The sequence below is a fragment of the Leptopilina boulardi genome, unplaced genomic scaffold, assembly GCF_019393585.1.
Source record: "Leptopilina boulardi isolate dan_hultmark-lab unplaced genomic scaffold, ZJU_Lbou_2.1 LbouV2_260, whole genome shotgun sequence".
In the NCBI taxonomy this organism is placed as follows: Eukaryota; Metazoa; Arthropoda; class Insecta; order Hymenoptera; family Figitidae; genus Leptopilina; species Leptopilina boulardi.
Window position 1 is genome coordinate 550091 of NW_026137819.1, and position 20779 is coordinate 570869.

Below are 20779 nucleotides of genomic sequence, written 5' to 3' on the forward strand. Positions count from 1 at the left end.
ATTCAATAAAATTTAAAATTTATTAATCAATTAAAATTTAGATAAATTTAGATTGGAATAATTTTAACGTTAAATAAATTTCAAATAAAAAAAAATTAATTAAAATGAAAACTAAATAAATAATGTAATAAAATTATTAATAAAATAATTTTAAAAAATTTTTGGAGAAATTAAAAAATATGACAATTAAAATTTAAATAATATAAAAATTAAATCAATTAAAATTCAAAAATAATAATTGAAAAATTAAATTAATTAAAATTTTTACAATTAATTTAAATTCGTATTATTTTATATTGAAATTTATTTCCTAAATATTAAATAATAATAATAATTAAAATACTTAAATAAAATAGTAAATAAAAAAATAAAATTTCCATTTAGACAGTAAAGAGTAAAATAAATATTTTGGTGAACCTTATTTTGAAGGTTGAATAAACAAAACTTTGGACATTATTTGATAAACATAAAGTGCGACAGAAAATTGAAATTGAAGACAAAAATTTAACGAAATTATTATTATATATATAGTTGTCTTTCAGCTTTGGAGCAGAGAGCATAGTTTAAAATATTTAGCAAAAACCGAAATATAAAAATTTCTTTTTGAAAATCATGGCCGAAAGTTCCGGAGAAATGTCTTTTTCATCAAATGAAAATAAAGAATACACGGGACGTCCTACAAATTTGTAAGTTTTTTTTTTTTTTGTTTTTTTTATTAATTTTTATGAATTTATTTTTAATATTTTCCATTTCTATTAAAATATATTCAAAAATTTCGTTTTGATTTGAAAAAAAAAAAAAATTTCAAAACTTATTTTTATCAAACTTATATAATAATAATTATTATTATTATTATCATATAACAACTAATTAACATTTTTTTTACATTTTCTTTTTCTATTTAAAATATTTAAAAATTTCGTTTCAATTTGGAAACTTTTTTTTTATCAAATTTATTGAATAATATTAATTATTATTATTATTATATTAATTAATAATAATATATCATAATAAAATAATAATAATAATAATAATAATAATAATAATAATAATTGTTATATAAATTTAAGAAAAATAAGTTTTCGACTTTTTTTTATTGAATAACATTAATATTTTATAATATAAATATATTATTATTATTATTAAAATAATATTTTTTATAAAAAAAAAATAATAATTTTTAAAACTTATTTTCCATATGGTGAATTAGAAAAAAAATGAGTAAATTATTTGTGAATATGAAATTAAATGATGCAACAGAATTGGAGAAAAGTGAGCTCTCTCAATTAAAAGAAATTCCTAAAATTCCAATAGCTGAAGCAAAGGATAAACAATTTTGTATTGCTGGAAAAATAATTTCTTATCTCGAGGTATTTAATTTTATAATTATTTTTTTTTTCAATTTATTTTTATTTCTTGATTTATTTTATTAAAAATTTATTATTAAAAATTTATTATTTAAAATTTATTATTAAAATATTTGTCAATTTATCATTTTTTTTCGATTTGTTTATTAAAATTATTTATTATAAAATATATATTTTTTTTAATTTATCATTTTTTCGATTTATTTATTTAATTTTTTTTTTAATTTGTTTATTCAAAAATTTTTATTAAAATATTTTTCTTGAATTAATCGATTTTTTTTTTAAATTAATTTATTAAAGTATTTTGTTTTTTCTTTTAAAAAATTTTTTTTTCTATGAAAATGTTAAATTTATTAAAAATTTTTTGAATTTTTTATTCATTAATTATTATTAAAATAAATTGTCAATTTATCATTTTTTTTCGATTTGTTTATTAAAATTGTTTATTATAATATATTTTTTTTAATTTATCATTTTTTCGATTTATTCTTATTTATTTATTCAATTTTTATTTTTATTTTTTATTTTTTTTTATTCAATTATTCAAAAATTGTTATTAAAATATTTTTCTTGAATTAATCGATTTTTTTTTAAATTAATTTATTAAAGTATTTTGTTTTTTCTTTAAAAAAAATTTTTTTTTTATTAAAATATTAAATTTATTAAAAAATTTTTCAATTTTTTGAATTTTTTTGAATTTTTTATTCATTAATTTTTTATTTTTAAAATTTTATTTTGCAGAAAATCTCAGTAATTTTAGTGAAACCATTACAAAATGAAAATGAACTTTTAAATATTGGAAGTAATTTATTTATACTCACTGAAGAAAATTGGATTGCTTTGGGTCAAATTGATGAGATTTTTGGCAATATCAAAGATCCATTGTATGCCGTGAGTTTATTTTCAACAGATAATCATTTGTTTAAAGTCGATAATGATGTTTACTTTTTGGTGAACGATGCCAATACATCATTATTTCACATTGAATGCAATAATTACAGTAAATATAATGTCGTCTATCATAATTAATTATAATATATTAATTCAATTTAATTTAATGTTTTCAAAAAAAAAAAAAAAATTGTTTAATTTTTAATTGTATTATTGTAAATTTTTCTTTAATTTTTAAATTTTCTTTATTATATTTTTTTTTAAATTTTGTTTTAATTAATTTTTAAATTTTATTTTTAATTTAATAATTGTTATCAAAAATTTATTTTTAATTTATTAATTGTTATCAAAAATTTATTTTTATATTTATATACACACATTGTTCTTGTTATTTTCTTTTTTATTTATAAATAAAGTTGATTTTTTAAAAACGAATTTATATATTGTTAATCATTTTTTTTTTTATTTGCAAATAAAAATGATTTTTTTTGAAAACGAATTTATATTGTTAATAATTTTTTTTATTTGCAAATAAAAATGATTTTTTTAAAAACAAATTTATATTATTGTTTAATAATATTTTAGTTTTTACAAATTTATATTGTTGTTAAATAATTTTTTTATTTTACAAATAAAATTGGTTTTTGTTAAAAAACAAAATTTTTCCCGCCGTTTTCTTCTCAATTGATAAAAGCGACTCGAATCAAAAATACAAACTGCGCTTGCGCTACTAGAATTCATAAATTTAAATCATTTAAATATAAAATATAATTAATTAACTTTACTTTAATTGGAATTTTTTTTTGTTATAGAATTCGATTTTTAGAAATGAATTCTTTTTCCCCAAAACTTAAAAAGTCGAATTTCCCTAATTCGCAAAACTCTATGTAAATAAGAGGTTAAAAATATTTTTGCAAAAATTGTATGGCGCGAAAATTTAAAAATTTAGATTTATTATACGCATTTATTACGTAACTTGAGATTAACGACGTATGTTACGTATATAATCCCCTCCATTTTTAATAATATTTGCGCAATTATTACCTTTGGGTAACATACAGCAATAAACAATAAATAATTGCTCTGTTTGATATTTATTCACGATTTTTATTGTCAAATCTTCATAAAAAAAAGGAAATCAAAGTGAATTATATTATAAATTAGCGAAATCCAACTACAAAAATCGATGATAAAAATGTGAGAAAAAAAAACAATGGAATATTGAATTGGTACAAGGAATACTGTCAAAAGTCCATAGGATTTTATAATGTTTTGAAGAAAATTTTGATCCTTTTTTTTTGGTGAAAAGGTATGTTTATTGTCGTTTTTTTTTATTTTTATTAAATTAAATTAATTTTTAATTGATTATATTCGTTATGTTATTATTTTCATAACCTTAAAATTATACATTTTTCGTAATGTAATAATATAGTAATTTTATTACGTCTCTAAACTTTTTTAAAAGATGAATATACAAAAACTATTTTAGAGAAAAAACGGCGAAAAAAAAACTAATAATAATAATTCATTTTTCCAAATTTTATTTGATTGAATTTTCAATTTTCCAAAATTTTTCATTATTTTTTTCTGAATTATTATTAGTTATTTATTTAGTAATTTAGTTTTAATTTTAATTTTTTTTTTCAATTGATTTAAGTTTAAAATTATTCGAATTTAAATTTTTTGTAAAAATTTTAATTACTTTAATGTGTCAATTATTATTTTAATTTTCACTGATTTAATTTTTATATTATCCAAAATTTTAATTAACATATTTTTTTAATTTAGCTCTAAATTTTTTTAATTATTTTATTAATAATTATTACATTATTTATTTAGTTTTCATTTTAATTGAATTTTTTTTTTGAAATTTATTTTACGTTAAAAATTTTTTTAACCTAAATTTGTCCAAATTTTAATTGTTTAAAGTTTTAAATTATTTGAATTTAAATTGATTTAAATTAATTTAATTATTCTAAAACTTAAATTTAACCAAAATTTTTATTTAAATTTTAAATTATCCAAATTTTTAATGTTTTTTGATTTTCAATTTAATCTGAATTTTAATTTATTTTCCAAATTATTATAATTTTTAATTATTCAAAATTTTATTTGACATTTTTTTTAATTTAGAATTTTTAGAAATAATTGAATTTTAATTGATTTTAAATTGTAATTTTGGAAAATAATTGAATATTAGTTGATTTTGAATTAATATTTAGAAAAATAATTGAATTTTAAATGATTTTGAATTTAATTTTTGAAAATAATTGAGTTTTAGTTGATTTTAAATTGAAATTTTAGAAAATATCTGATTTTAAGTGGATTTTAAATTGAAATTTTTGAAAATAATTGAATTTCAATTGATTTTGAATTACAACTTTGAAAAGTAATTAAATTTTAGTTGATTTTGAATTCATATTTAGAAAAATAATTGAATTTTAAATGATTTTGAATTGAATTTTTGAACATAATCGGGTATAAGTTGATTTTAAATTGTAATTTTGGAAAATAATTGAATTTTTGTTGACTTTGAATTGAAATTTCTAAAAACAATAGAATTTTAGTTTATTTTGAAATGTAATTTTGGAAAATAATATAATTTTAGTTGATTTGAATCGAAAAATTTGAAAATAATTGATTTTAAATTAAAATTTTTCAAAATAATTGAATTTTAAATGACTTTAAATTGAAATTTTAAAAAATATTTAATTTTATGTGGATTTTAAATTGACAATTTTCAAAATAATTGAATTTCAATTGATTTTGAATTGTAACTTTAAAGAATATTTGAATTTAGTTTATTTTGAACTGAAAATTTGGAAAAAAATTGATTTTAAATTGAAATTTTTGAAAATAATTAAATTTTAAATGATTTTGAATTAAATTTTTTATAATAATCCGGTTTTAGTTCATGTTGAACTGAAAAATTTTATAATAATGGATTTTAAATTAAAATTTTTGAAAATTATTGAATTTTAAATGATTTTAAATTTAAATTTTAGAAAATATTTAGTTTTAAGTGGATTTTAAATTGAAGATTTTGAAAATAATTGATTTTCAATTGATTTTGAATTGTAACTTTTAACAATAATTGAATTTTAGTTTATTTTGAATTGAAATTTTGGAAAGTAATTGAATTTTAGTTGATTTTGAATTAAAATTTCAGGAAATAATTAAATTTTAAATGATTTTGAATTGATTTTTTGAAAATAATTGAATTTCAATTGTAACTTTGAAAAATAATTGAATTTTAGTTGATTTTGAATTAAAAATTTTGAAAAATAATTGAATTTTAAATGATTTTGAATTGAATTTTTGAAAAAAATCCGGTTTTAGTTGATTTTGAATTGAAAAATTTGAAAATAATTTATTTTAAATTGAAATTTTTGAAAATAATTGAAATTTTGGAAAATATTTCATTTTAAGCGGATTTCAAATTGAAAATCTTAAATATAATTGAATTTCCATTGATTTTGAATTAAAATTTTGAAAAATAATTGAATTTTAAATGAAATTTGTAATTGAATTAAAATTTAAACAGATTTAAAATAGATAATTGAATTTTAAATGATTTTGAATTGAATTTTTAAAAATAATCCGGTTTCAGTTAATTTTGAATTGAAAAATTTGATAATAATGGATTTTAAATTGAAATTTTAGAAAATATTTAGTTTTAAGTGGATTTTAAATTGAAGATTTTGAAAATAATTAAATTTCAATTGATTTATATTTAAAATTATCTAAATTTCGATTTATTTAAGTTTCAAATAACTTGAATTACAATTTTTTCCAAAATTTCAATTGACTTAAATTTAATATTTATTCAAAATTTTAAATAGTCTTATGAAATTTAAATTTCATTTAATTTAAATTAACTTTAAATTTTGACAAATTAAAAATTGATTATTTGAAACTTAAATTAATTGAAATTTTGATAATTATAAACATATTTCAATTAAAATTTGTAAAAATTGAAATTTTTTTTTTTTATTATTTTCAAAGAATTATGAATTATAAATTTATTATATATTTTAATAATTTTGAAATTTAAATCAATAAAATTTCGAAAGTATTAAAATTCGTATATAATTTGGAATTTTAAAACAATTTAAATTCAATAAAATTTAAAATTTTAATCAATTAAAATTTAGACAAATTTAGATTAGAATAATTTTAACGTTAAATAAATTTCAAAAAAAAAAAATTTAATTAAAATGAAATTTAAATAAATAATGTAATAAATTTATTAATAAAATAATTTAAAAAAATTTCTGGAGAAATTAAAAAATATGACAATTAAAATTTGAATAATATCAAATCTAAATCAATTAAAATTCAAAAAATAATAATTGAAACATTAAATTAATTAAAATTTTTACATTTAATTTAAATTCGAATAATTTTTAAATTTAAATCAATTTAAAAAAATAATTATTAAAATTAAAAACTAATAATAATAAAAAAAAAATAATTTTTTTATTGCTCGTGTAAATAAATAAATAATAATTTAAAATTTTGGAATTATGAAAATTCAATCAATTAAAATTTTCGAAAAAAATTGAATTAAAAATGAAATTTTGTAATTGAATTAAAATTTAAACAGTTTTAAAATAGATAAATCACAGTTTTTTTTAATTATTAATTTTTAGAATTTTATTTTAATTCATTGAAAAAAATTTAATAATAAATAAAATTTGTCGAAAAATTTGAAAAAATTTCTCTCATTGAAATCTTTTATTTTGTATTTAATTTCCTTGCAATTGTCAATATTACAAGAATATTATAATTTAGTAAACATTGATTTATTTATTTAGTAAAAATTTTAATATAATATCAAATTAAGTCAATTAAAATAAAAACAAAAATAATTTCAGATTCTCGAGTATAATTTTCAAAAAAAAAAAATAGAAAATTTGTCAAGGAAAATAAAAAAAAGAAAAATAAAAAAAGGTCTAATTTTCCTTAAAAGTAAAAGAAAAGCAGCAAAAAAAAAAAAAAACATGGAAAATACTGAGGCAGAAAACGATGTTCAACAATCAAATGACAATAATACATTTGATATTACATTATCATCAACACATTCATATCTTGGCAATAATCTCGAAGAATTACGTGGTCGTACACTTCTTGATGAGGGGATTTATATGAATTTACCACTATTAATAAAACAATCAGTTGTTTTATTTCCCGGTCAAACACTTCCATTAACTGTATTCGATAGACAAACAATAGAAATGCTACAGCAATGTATTAATAAAAATCGTATATTTGGCGTTGTTTGCCGTGGTTATGATAATTTAATATCAATTGGTACAACAGCTGAAATTTATGAATACATTGAAGGTTCGCCAATGGAGGGTTTTCGTATAAAAGCAAAGGGTCGTCAACGTTTTAAAATTTTACACATTACACAAGGCTATGGTAAATATTCAGCAAATGTAAAAATAGTACCCGAAATTAATTTAGGTTTACCATTATGGGAGGCGCGTAATCGTTCATTAGATAATTTACGTCAACAATCAATAATAAGGGAAAAAATTGAACGTTACGATTCAATATCAACACAATGGCCATCGTGGTTAATAAAACGTTATAATATCAATAAATTAACAGAAAAAATTCATATGAATTTAGATTTTATTGAAAAAAAAGGAAGTCATATACCAAATGATCCTATTGAATTATCATTTTGGGTTGGACAAAATTTACCATTAGTTGATAATAAAAGAATTGCATTATTAAATTATGATTGTGCAATACCACGTTTACAAAAAGAATTAAATTATCTTATCAAGGATCGTTGTTTTGTTTGTAATAAATGTAATTTATTTATTGGTAAACAATCGGATATGTTTCCAATGAATCGTGAGGGTCCACAGGGTACATATTGTAATTTAGGTGGATTTCTTTATGAAACAGTGACACTTTATAAGGCACAGGGTTTAATATTGAGTGGTAATGAACCATCATCGGAATATTCATGGTTTCCTGGTTATGCATGGACAATTGTTACATGTCAACAATGTCAAAATCATATGGGATGGTTATTTACCGCTGAGAATAATAATTTACGACCAAAATCATTTTGGGGTTTAACAAGACGTGGTTTAAGATCAAAAAGAATTGGTACCAAGGAAACTGATTATGAGGAATCATTCGATCGAAGTGATTCTGATACGGATTATGGGGGTTTTTAAGACGGGAGGGTTTTTTTTTTTTTATTTAAATATTCTCATTCAATTAGTTTTTAGAGTGTTGTCTCATATATGTATATGTATAATGAATTAAATACTTTTTCAATTGTAAATTGTTATTTTTTTTTCATTATTCCTTTTTGTAATATCGTAAATATTTATGTATATAGTAAATATTTATAATATAATAAACTAGGCAGAGTTTTCACGTATCAGTGAAATCGGGGAATTCATGGAAAAGGCCAAACAAAAAAAGGTGAGATTGATTAAGAAAAATCAGGGAATTTATTATAAAAAAAAGTACTGGAAAAATATCAAATTTCTAAAAATGCTACTAAAAATTATCATTTTTGAAATTTTTTTAATTCAAATTTTTGCTTCTAAAAATTATTATCTTACATTTTTATAATTGTCCTCTTATTCAATTTATAACAAGAAAAGTCTAAAAACTCCATTTTCTTTTGTTTTCAATAAATTTAATTAGTTGATAAATATTTTATTATTATATAAGACGATTTTTTAATTAAAATTTTTTAAAAATAATTTAATTTCGAAGAGTTTGATTTAGAATTTTTAGAAATAATTAAATATTAATTGATTTTAAATTGTAATTTTGGAAAATAATTGAATTTTAGTTGATTTTGAATTGAAATTTTGGAAAATAATAGAATTTTAGTTGATTTTGAATTGTAATTTTGAAAAATTATTGAATTTTAAATGATTTTAAATTGAAATTTTAGAAAATATTTAGTTTTAAGTGGATTTTAAATTAAAAATTTTGAAAATAATTGAATTTCAATTCATTTTGAATTGAAAATTTTTTAAATTATTAATTTTGAATCGAAATTTTGTAAATAATTCAATTTTAGTTGATTTTAAATTGAAAATTTGAAAAATAATTGAATTTTTATTGACATTTTGGAAAATAATTTAATTTTGGTTGATTTTGATTTGTAATTTTGGAAAATAATTAAATTTTAATTGATGCTAAGTTGAAATTTTTGAAAATAATTAAATTTAGTTCATTTTGAATTGAAAATTTTGAAAATTATTAATATTGAATCGAAGTTTTGTAAATAATTAAAATTTAGTTGATTTTGAATTGAAAATTGTAAAAATAATTAAATTTTAGTTGATTTTAATTTAAATATTTTGAAAATAATTGATTTTCAATTGATTTGGAATTGTAACTTTGAAATGTAATTGAATTTTAGTTGATTTTGAATTAATATTTAGAAAAATAATTGAATTTTAAATGATTTTGAATTGAATTTTTGAACATAATGGGGTATAAGTTGATTTTAAATTGTAATTTTGGAAAATAATTGAATTTTTGTTGACTTTGAATTGAAATTTCTAAAAACAATAGAATTTTAGTTTATTTTGAAATGTAATTTTGGAAAATAATATAATTTTAGTTGATTTGAATCGAAAAATTTGAAAATAATTGATTTTAAATTAAAATTTTTCAAAATAATTGAATTTTAAATGACTTTGATTGAAATTTTAAAAAATATTTAATTTTATGTGGATTTTAAATTGACAAATTTCAAAATAATTGATTTTCAATTGATTTGGAATTGTAACTTTGAAATGTAATTGAATTTTAGTTGATTTTGAAATGAAATTTTTGAAAGTAATTAAATTTTAGTGGATTTTAAATTGAAAATTTTGAAAATAATTGAATTTCATTTGATTTTGAATTGAATTGAATTTTTGAAAATAATCGAGTTTTAGTTGATTTTGATTTAAAATTTTGGAAAATAATTGAATTTTCAATGATTTTGATTTGAATTTTTAAAAATAATCCGGTTTTAGTTGATTTTGAATTGAAAAATTTGAAAATAATTGAATTTTAAATTGAAATTTTTGAGAATAATTGAATTTTAGTTGATGTTGAATTGAATAATTTAAAAATAATTAAATCTCAATTAAAATTTTTGAAAGTAATTGAATTTTATTTCATTTTCAATTGAAAATCATTTAGTTTTAGTTTATTTTGAATTGAAACTTTTGAAAATAATTGAATTTCATATGATTTTGAATTGAATTTTTGAAAATAATCGGGTTTTAGTTGATTTTGAATTTATATTTTTTAAAATAATTGAATTTTAATTGATGCTGAGTTGAAATTATGGAAAATAATTAAATTTTTTTTATTTTGAATTGAAAATTTTGGAAAGTAATTAAATTTTAGTTGATTTTGAATTAAAATTTTGAAAAATAATTGAATTTTAAATGCTTTTGAATTGAAATGTTGGGAAATAAATTAATTTTAATGATTTTGAATTAAATGTATGAATTGAAATTTTGGAAAGTAATTGAATTTTAGTTGATTTTGAATTGTTATTTTGGAAAACAATTGAATTTTAAATGATTTGGAATTGAATTACTGAAAATAATCTCATTTTAGTTGATGTTGAATTGAATAATTTGAAAATAATTGAATCTCAATTAAAATTTTTGAAAATTATTGAATTTTATTTGATTTTTAATTGAAAATTATTCAGTTTTAGTTTGTTTTGAATTGAAATTTTTGAAAATAATTAAATTTTATATGATTTTGAATTGAAATTTTTATAAATTTGTGTTAATAATTTAAATAATTGATTTTTTGAAAAATTGGATTAAAAAACCGTTGAAATAATTAAATGAAACAAAAAATTATATAGATAAAAATTTGTTGGAAAAATTATAATTGAATTAACATTTAATTAATTATTTAATTACTAATTGAATTTGAAAGAGTTTTATTTTAAAAAGAGAAATAATTATTGAATTTTGGGGAGATTTTCTAATGAAACTTTTATAAATTTGAATTTATCGATTTCTTTTACAAATTTTAGACAATAATTGAAAAATTAAAAAATTCATAATTAACAAAACGTTTTATGTGAATTGAATTTTTGAAAAACTTGATGAAAATTATTAAAAATAATAAATTCAAAAAGAAATTGAAGATATAAATTATAGAAATAATAATTGAGTTTTGGAAGAGCAATAGTTAAAATTTTTAGAACTAATTGAATTTCAGGAGATTTGTTATTAAAATTATCGTCAATTAAAATTTCTGTAGATTTTTTAGAAGCTCTAAACAATAATTGAACTTTAAAGAATTTTGAATTAAAAAATGTTTTAAACACTTGAATTTTCAAAGAATTTGATTAAAATATTGAAAAAAAAAAATTAATTTCAAATAAATATTTGCGAAATAATTGAATTTTAAAAAGATTTTTAATTAAAAATGTTTAAAATAATTGAACTTGAAAGAGTTTGAGTTAAAATTTTTAGAAATAATAATTCAATTTCAGGTGATTTAATTGAAACTCATTTTGAATTGGTCAAAATTTTTTTTCAAAAATTTTTAGACAATAATTTGAATTTTCAATTAAAAATTGTCTAAAATCATGTAATTTTCGAAGAAATTTTTTTTGAAATTAATTGAAAATAATTGATTTACCAAACAAATTAAAGTTAAATATATTTTTTTAATAATTCAAATTTAAAAAAATTAAAAAAAAAAAAAAAATCCGATGCCAGTTATTGAAAAATATTTTCATTAAGATCAGGGGAAAAAAATTTTAATTTTCACTAAAAAAATCACGGAAAAGTCAGAGAAAAATAATAATTACATTCAGCAAAAATTTATTTTCAATAAATAAATATTTTTTTTTTCAATCTGTTGACAAATATTATTATTATTATAATTATATGTTGTAAACATCTCAGAAGATTTAGAATTGGTTATATTATTAATTCCATTCAATAGAGAACAATAATAATTATATATATATATATGTATATAGTAAGAGAGATAAATCTCCAAACACGGAAAACAAAATATTGTATACGCGCATTTTTGTATCTAAAATATATAATATATATTGTAATGTAAACTTTTCAGCAATTTCCAACGCTGAAATGGAATATTTCAGTGCGTGTTTTTTTTCCATGGCATTCAAGAGGCAGTCACAATTATTATTATTTTTAGGAAGAAATTGTTTTTTTTTTGTTTTTTTTTTTTTCTTTTTTCTTTTCAGTCAAGAGGAATATTTAGTTCAACACAAAGAATTTTCATTTTATCTTTTGGAATTTCCAAATCTGACTCACGGGATTTTATCAATTCCTTCCACAATTCTGGTAGTTGAGATTCCATTAAATGCTCCTTTAAATTTTCTATAAAGACAATTTAAAAAAAAAAATTTTTAATTAGCGCATTTTATTTTAATTTCTTAAAAAAAATTATATTTTTTTAAAAACAAAATTGAAATTTAACTAATAAATTTAAATATTAATAATAATAATAATAATAATAATATAAATAATAGTAATAAATAAAAATAAAAATAATAATAAATATAAAATAAAATGCAAAAAATAAAGAATTTTCTTAATTTTTTAAACAGTAAATTTTTTTTTTTTTTTTTTTTGTTTTTCTTACTTGATTTGACGAGATTTAACATAAGTGAGAAAGAATTGTAAATAATTGGCGGCTCAACAGTCGGTGCGCTCTCTTTAATAAATCGAAATAATCCAAGACCAATTTTTGAATCGATGAGAAATTTTTCCGATTCATAGAGACAAATAGCTGTGAGAATATTTAAACTCAATAGTGCTTCATTTTGCATTAATTGATGCTTTGAATTAAGCATTTTCACTAATCTTTTCACACCGTCATTATTTATCACTGTCAATACAACATCCTTGTCTCTAATAAGAAATAAATAATATTATATTTTCATTAGAAATTATTTTGAAATTTAAAAATTTTATTTAAAAATTATTGAAAATTTTTATTGAAAAAAATCTTTCAATTTTTCAAATATGTATTTAAAAAAAAAAAAGTATTTAATTGAAAAACAATAATTTTTTTTAAATTATATTTTCAATGAAAGAAAAAGTTTGAAAAATAAATAATTAATTTGTTTTTAAACCTGCTATTAATTATTAACCAAGCCAATAAACGATTTGCCTCTCCATGAACGCCAGGATGATCCTCAGTTCCCGACCATTCGACAGCTTTTTCAATTAGTCTTGAATTTTTTCCCAACAATATCGCTGCCTCCTCTGTATAATAATAAAAAATAAAAATTATTAAAAGAATTTTATCCTAAAAAATCATTAATTCGAATTTTTATTTTAAAATATTTTATTACAAATTAACAACAATTTTCATTTCCAAAAATTCGTCTTAAAAAAAATAATAATTTCTAATTTAAGCCACGGAAATAAGTCGAAAAAAGTCGTATAATTCAAGGCCTGTAATTAATTTACTAAAGAAGAAAAAAAAAATACTAACGTTGTCCACCAATGACAATTCGTAATGTTCCAAGTAATTTAAAAACAACTGGAAACGTTGGAATATCAAGCATTGGCATAAGAGCTTGAATTAATCCATCGGCAAGTACTTGTGATTTATTTTTTGGTGAAATAACTAAATTTCTCATTGCACTAAGAAGATCATGTTGAAAACGAATATCACCACATTTATCGCTATTATTATTCATAATTAATTTTAATAATTTTTTATCAACACCCTCAGCTACCATTAATTCACAATGTTTATCGGCGCGTGCAAAATTTCCCATTGCCAATACTGCTGTTACTTGAAGATCTTCATCTAAATTTTCCAACCATTCCACCAATTTTTTATAAACAAAACCCTCACTATTTTTGTATAGTAGATTCATACTTTCATCTATTAATTATAATTAAAATTTTTGCAAATTATTCGATTATATAAATTTAATTTTGTTATTTCATTTATATTTAGTAATTTATTTTTTATTTAGTAATATAATCAAATATTAAAAAATCTTACCTCCAGTTAAAATTAAAACAATTAAATTGCAAGCGATTTTCAATACTGATCTTGTTTCCTCATCTGTACAACGTGGGCCATGTTTTTCCAATAATTTAAGAAGTAATTCACAAACTCCAACCTTAGCCAAAAGCAATTTTGCATTCTCTGTATATTAATACAAAAAATTCACAATTATATTTATAATAATAATAATATATTGCTATTTATAATAGCAATAATAAAAAAAAATATTTTATTTAGTTATAATAAATATTTATTATATAATAAAAATGCAAAATTTATTTATTTAATTATAAAATGCAATTTTTTATAAATAAATATTATTATTTATGTAAATATTATAAAATTTTTATTACAATAAGTAATAACATTTTTTTTTTTTTGTAATATTTACTCTGTAATTTTGTGATTTAAAAATTTAAATATTTAAAAAACAATAATATTTATTTTAAATAAATAAAATAAATTTACCGTCATCGGCCTGACCGTGAAGAACTTCTAAGCACATTTCTGAAAATTCAGAAGAATTGTCACTTTTGAGAATTTCAACTAAAATATTTGCGAGCCTCTCATTGAGAAATTGAATATCGTAATCGTTTAATACTCCCAAAATTAAAAGCGCTTGCATTGCCGCTTCACGTGTTGCAACGCCATCAATTTCCAAAATTTTACAAATTACCGTAACCACCTCTTTTTTTATCACCTACAAAAAAAATATTGTTATTTATTTATTTATTTTTTTTTTGAATCAAAAAATAAAATAATCAAGACAATTTTTTTTTTTTTTTTTTTTTTAAACAAATAAAATATTTTTCCAAATAAATAGAAAATTTTTAAACTATAAAATTTTCTAAATAAATACAAAATTTTTAAACTATAAAATTTTCTAAATAAATACAAAATTTTTAAACTATAAATTATAAACAAATACAAAATTTTTAAACTATAAAATTTTCTAAATAAATACAAAATTTTTAAACTATAAAATTTTATAAATAAATACAAAATTTTATAATTAAATTAAAAAAAAAATAAATTATTTTCTTATGTTTAGAATGAAAAAAAAATATCTAAGACAATTTTTATTTTTTTAAATAAATAAAATATTTTTATAAATAAATAAAAAAAAATTTTAAATATAAAATTTTATAAATTTTAATAAAAAGTAAATTATTTTCTTGTTTAGAATAAAAAAAATGTAGAAGTAAATTTTTTTTTTTTTTTTTTTAAATAAATTACACACCTCTTTATCGATACTATTTTGGTCCACGAGAAAATTTAACAAAAATCCAGCGGCAACATTTCTTAAAAAATCGGCGCCCTCTTTGTCACCGAATTCGATACCTTTTTCAACAACTTTCAAAATATGTTTCAATCCCTCCTTCTCACGAATTAATGCTTTGCCTTTAGCTGCAAAATTATTTTATTATTAATAAATTTAACTAAAAATTGAAAATTTCCCAAATTCATTAATAAAAAAATTTGTAAAAATTATAATTTCTTAATTTATAGTTAAATTATTTTTACACAGTTTGAAAATATTATTTATAAATTTATTATATTATAAATGAATTTTTTTTTATATAATGATTATTACAGATAATTATAACATTTTAACTTATAATTATTATTTTTTTTCATTATTCATTGTTATTTATTATTTATTATTATTTATAAATTTATTATAAATATTTATTATAAATAAATTTTTTTTAAAAATTAATTTTTAAGGTACCAGGGGCCAACGATTACCTATTAAATATTAATTATAAAAACACAAGCATCGAATCAACTTAAAGACACAAAAAGTCGTTTTAGTCGATTTATATTCAAAAGAAAAATGGATTTGTTTTTTATTTTAACAAAAATATTTTACAGATTTTTAAATAAAAAAATTTTTTTTAATAATAATTCTTTTCGAAGGGTTAAAGTTGAAATTTTTAGAAATAATTAAATTTCAAAAGATATTGTTAATTTTCAAACAATTATTAAATTTTACAGAACTAAAAATAATTTATCAAACAATTTTTGGAAAACATTTTTTAAATTTAATTGAATTTTCAAAGATTTAAAATTGAGATTTTTGAAATTAATTGAAAGATTAAGTGTTTTGTAAATTAAAATTTTAGATGATTTCACTAAAAATTTATTAGAAAATGCGGACAAAATACAATAATTTGAAAATCATTTTTAATTGAAAAATGGTTTCAGATAGTTGAATTTTCAAAGAATATTATTAAAATAGTTAAAAATAATTGAATTTCCTTAGAGTTATAATTGAAATTATTAAATTTCAAAAAAAATAATTTCAATGGAAAATTTTAGAAATAATTAAATTTTAGATGCTTTTAAATTCAAATTATTGAAAATTCAATTAATTTTGAATTCAAATTTCTGAGAATAATTAAATTTTATTTAATTTTAAATTGAAAATTTTTGGGAAATAATTGAATTTTAATTGTAATTTTTGATAATAATTTAATTGAAGATCATTTTTATTGAAAATTTGGATAATTAATTTTGAATAGAAATTTTAGAAAATAATTGAAATTCAATTAAAATTTTTCAAAATAATTGAATTTTAATTGATTTTGAATTTAAAGTTTGGAAAATAATTTAATTTCAATTGAAATTTTTGGAAAATAATTTAATTTTAGTTGATTTTGAATTGAAAATTTTGGAAAATAATTGAATTTCAATTAAAATTTTTCAAAATAATTGAATTTTAAATGATTTTCAATTGAAATTTTAGAAAATAATTGAATTTTAGTTGATTTTGGATTTCAAAATTTTTAAAATAATTAAATTTTAATTGAAATTTTAGAAAATAATTAAATTTTAGTTAATTTTTAATTGAAATTTTGGAAAATAATTAAATTTTAGTTGATTTTAAATTGAAAATTTTTAAAATAATTAAATCTTAAGTGAAATTTTAGAAAATAATTGAATTTTAGTCCATTTTGAATTTATTAGTATTATTTATTTTGAATTGAAAATTTTGGGAAATAATTGAATTTAAGTTCATTTTTGATTGAAAATTTGGATAATTAATTTTGAATAGAAATTTTAGAAAAAAATTGAATTTTATTTCATTTTTAATTGAAAACTTGTTAAATAATTAAATTTTAAATTGAAAATTTTTGGATAATTATTGGATTTTTAATTGATTTTGAATTAAAATTTCGGGTAATAATTGAATTTTAGTTTATTTTGAATTGAAAATTTTGGCAAATAATTGAATTTTAATTGAAATTTTGGATAATAATTTAATTTAAATTCATTTTTGATTGAAAATTTGGATGATTAATTTTGAATAGAAATTTTAGAAAAGAATTGAATTTTATTTCATTTTAAATTGAAAACTTGGTAAATAATTAAATTTTAAATTGAAAATTTTGGATAATTATTATTGGATTTTTAATTGATTTTGAATTAAAATTTTCGGATAATAATTGAATTTTTGTTTATTTTGAATTGAAATTTTTAAAAAATAATTCAATTTTATTGTGATATTTTTTTTTAAATTATAAACAATTGTTAAATTTCATAAAAATTTTAATTCAAAAATAATTTTGATATATTTGAATTTGTGATGTATTTCATTAAAATTATTAAAAATAATTAATTTAATTAATTAATTTAATTATTATTAATAAATATATTAATATTATTATTAATTATTTAATTTAATTAATTTTATTAATTTTATTTTAGTTCAAAATTTGTTAAATAATTGAATTGAAGAAGATCTTAAGATCTACATTTTATACTAAAAAATGTATTTTATTTACATTTTTTTTCAAATGTAAAAAAAAAATGTCGCATTTTATTAAAATAAGTCGATAAAAGTCGTATTTTTGAAAAAAGTCGGAAAAAGTCGTATAATCCGAGGCCTGTATATAATTTTCATTATTATCATTTAATATGTAATAATATTCTAATAAATTAAATTATTATTGATAATATTAATCTTTAATTTCTTTATAACAAACAATTAAATACTCAGTTTGGCGCGCTTGCGCGCTGTTTAATTTTGGTGGTTAATAAATAAATAATTAGTTATAATTGGTTATTAAAAATAATAATTAGCTTTATATAAAAAAAATAGTTTAGAAATTTTATTACCATTTTCATAACAAATATTTCCAAGTGCCCTCGAGGCTTGAATTAGAATTTCCAATTTTTGCGATTGTAATAATTCAATCAGCGTTCTCACTAAATCTTCCCTTGTGCATTTTTCCCTTCCACATTCAGTCTTTGCGATTTCAGCTATTGTTTTTGCAGTCTTTGTTGCAATTGTTTCCGAATTTATTGTTAATAATTTCAGAAATATTTGATCATTTATAAATTCTACACTTTCTGCCACATAACAAAAAAAGATAATTAATATTAATAAAAAAAACGATAATTAACTTTACAGAAAACAAAAAATTAACATTCGAAAGAAATAGGTAACTTTACAAAAATAATAATTAACATTAAAAAAAATCGGTAATTAATTTTACGAAAAAAAGAAGATAATTAACATTAAAAAAAAAAACGATAATTAATATTACAAAAAAAAGAAAAAAATTGGTAATTAATTTTTCCAAAAAATAAAGGTAATTGACATTTAAAAAAACAAAATGTTTAGAAAATCAATTAGTAATTAAATAATATTGTTTAATATTTTTTACAATTTGTGTAATTTTCTATTTTAAAATGTAACGAATTAACTTATAAATAATTGTTTAAACAAATTAATTAATTTGTTTATTTACCTATTGTATCAATTTTGCTAATGTTAACCAAAGAATCGAGAATTTCTGTTATAAGAAGAATATTACTATCATCATAAATATTTTGCGATAATGTTGCTTCTTTCAAATCGTGAATAAATTTTCCAATCTGATTTTTTGCTGTTTCTAGAATAAAAAAAAAAATAAAATAGAATCAATTTTCAATAAATAACAAGAAAAATTTTATTTTCAATTTTTCTTTTTTTTTATTAATTAAAAAAAAATAAAAATAATTGAATTTTTAGAAAATAATTAAATTTTTTTTAAAATAATTCAATTTAAAAACAATTGAATTTTTAAAAATAATTTAATTTAAAAACAATTGAATTTTTACATAAAAATTCAATTTAGAAACAATTGCATTTTTTTTAAATAATTGAATTTAGAAACAATTGAATTTTTAAAAAAAAATTTAATTTAGAAAATAATTCAATTTAGAAACAAGTGAATTTTTTTTTAAATAATTAAATTTACAAACAATTAAATTTTTTTTTAAATAATTGAATTTAGAAAATAATTTAATTAAAAAACAATTGAACTTTTTAAAAAATAATTCAATTCAGAAAATACATCAATTTAGAAACAATTGAATTTTTTTTTTAAATAATTGAAGTTAGAAAATAATTTAATTTAAAAACAATTGAATTTAGTTAAAATAATTTCGACATAAATTGATAAAATTAAAAAAAATATATATATATAATACGTTTTAAATTTGAAAAAATAATTTAAATTTCCTGATTTTTGAATTTTTTTTTAGTATTTTTTTTCAAAATAATTCTGTTATTTATAATAAAAAAATAAAATTTTGTTTATTATTCATTCGAAACGAAATTGAGAGATAGCGGTTTATTTATTTATTTTTTTTTTTAATTATTAAAGTCAGAAAATTATTAATTTCCATATTCTAAAAATTAGAAAACTAGAAAATTAAAAATAGAAAAAAAAAAATAATTAATATTTTTCCCACCAATTTAAATAAACTAATTTTGTAATTAATTATAATTAAATTAATTTTTGGAAAACAAATGGATTCATTAATAATAAATAAATAAAATGTAACTATAATAATTTTTTTTTTTTAATTTAAAAATATTTAATTGTTTCTCATTATTTATTTTTTGAAAATAATAGAACACAAATAATTTTTTAAAATAAAAATTTTAAATTATGTATTTTTTTTTCGTTAATTTAAAAGAACAAAATTTTTTAATTAAAAAAAAAATTCAATAAATGAAATATCCACTTACCTTCCATTATTTTAATCGCCTTTTTTCTACTTTTAAGGGAGGAAATTTTGATTTTTTTTTCCTTCACTATTCACTAAAAATTATGAACTTTTAATATACTACATAACTAAACTTTTCTCGTTTTTTTTTTTTTTTTGTTTCTAAACAATGAAATCTAATTTAAATATCTGTTGTGAATAATCATTTTCCGTAGTCACTGTTTGTTATTGAATTGATTATTATTATTATTATTATTTATTATTATTCTTATTGTTGACAAATCAACTGTCAATAAAAAAAAAAAAATAACCTTTATAAAAAAAATTGTCACAAATATTTAAGCGATTATAATTTTGTATAAATAAGAACTAAATTTGAAAAAATTAATAGAAAAAGTTTGAAAATATTTTATATCAAAATGAAAATATATATTTATTTAAAAAAATATATTTTACTATATATATTTTATTTTCGACTAAAACGTCACGTCAAA

General features: G+C 16.8%; 3 protein-coding genes across 3 annotated transcripts; 2 read left to right on the plus strand and 1 right to left on the minus strand.

Annotated features, from left to right (window-relative positions):
* The first annotated feature begins 516 nt into the window (after positions 1–516).
* LOC127281029 (uncharacterized) lies at positions 517–2693 on the plus strand. Its single transcript, XM_051304511.1, has 3 exons — positions 517–686; positions 1211–1370; positions 2109–2693. The coding sequence occupies exons 1-3, from the start codon at positions 613–615 to the stop codon at positions 2394–2396; spliced, it is 522 nt and encodes a 173-aa protein (XP_051160468.1). The 5' UTR covers positions 517–612; the 3' UTR covers positions 2397–2693.
* A 583-nt stretch (positions 2694–3276) lies between these two features.
* LOC127281012 (protein cereblon) lies at positions 3277–8568 on the plus strand. Its single transcript, XM_051304484.1, has 2 exons — positions 3277–3567; positions 7136–8568. The coding sequence occupies exon 2, from the start codon at positions 7262–7264 to the stop codon at positions 8456–8458; it is 1197 nt and encodes a 398-aa protein (XP_051160441.1). The 5' UTR covers positions 3277–3567; positions 7136–7261; the 3' UTR covers positions 8459–8568.
* Positions 8569–12083: 3515 nt separating this feature from the next.
* On the minus strand, positions 12084–20766 carry LOC127281017 (GTPase-GDP dissociation stimulator vimar). Its single transcript, XM_051304488.1, has 10 exons — positions 20308–20766; positions 19040–19183; positions 18405–18638; positions 15523–15689; positions 14751–14982; positions 14277–14423; positions 13755–14153; positions 13390–13522; positions 12897–13165; positions 12084–12631 (listed from the first exon to the last, which is right to left on the minus strand). Exons 1-10 carry the CDS (start codon positions 20312–20314, stop codon positions 12492–12494), a joined length of 1872 nt encoding a protein of 623 aa, XP_051160445.1. The 5' UTR covers positions 20315–20766; the 3' UTR covers positions 12084–12491.
* Positions 20767–20779: the final 13 nt, after the last annotated feature.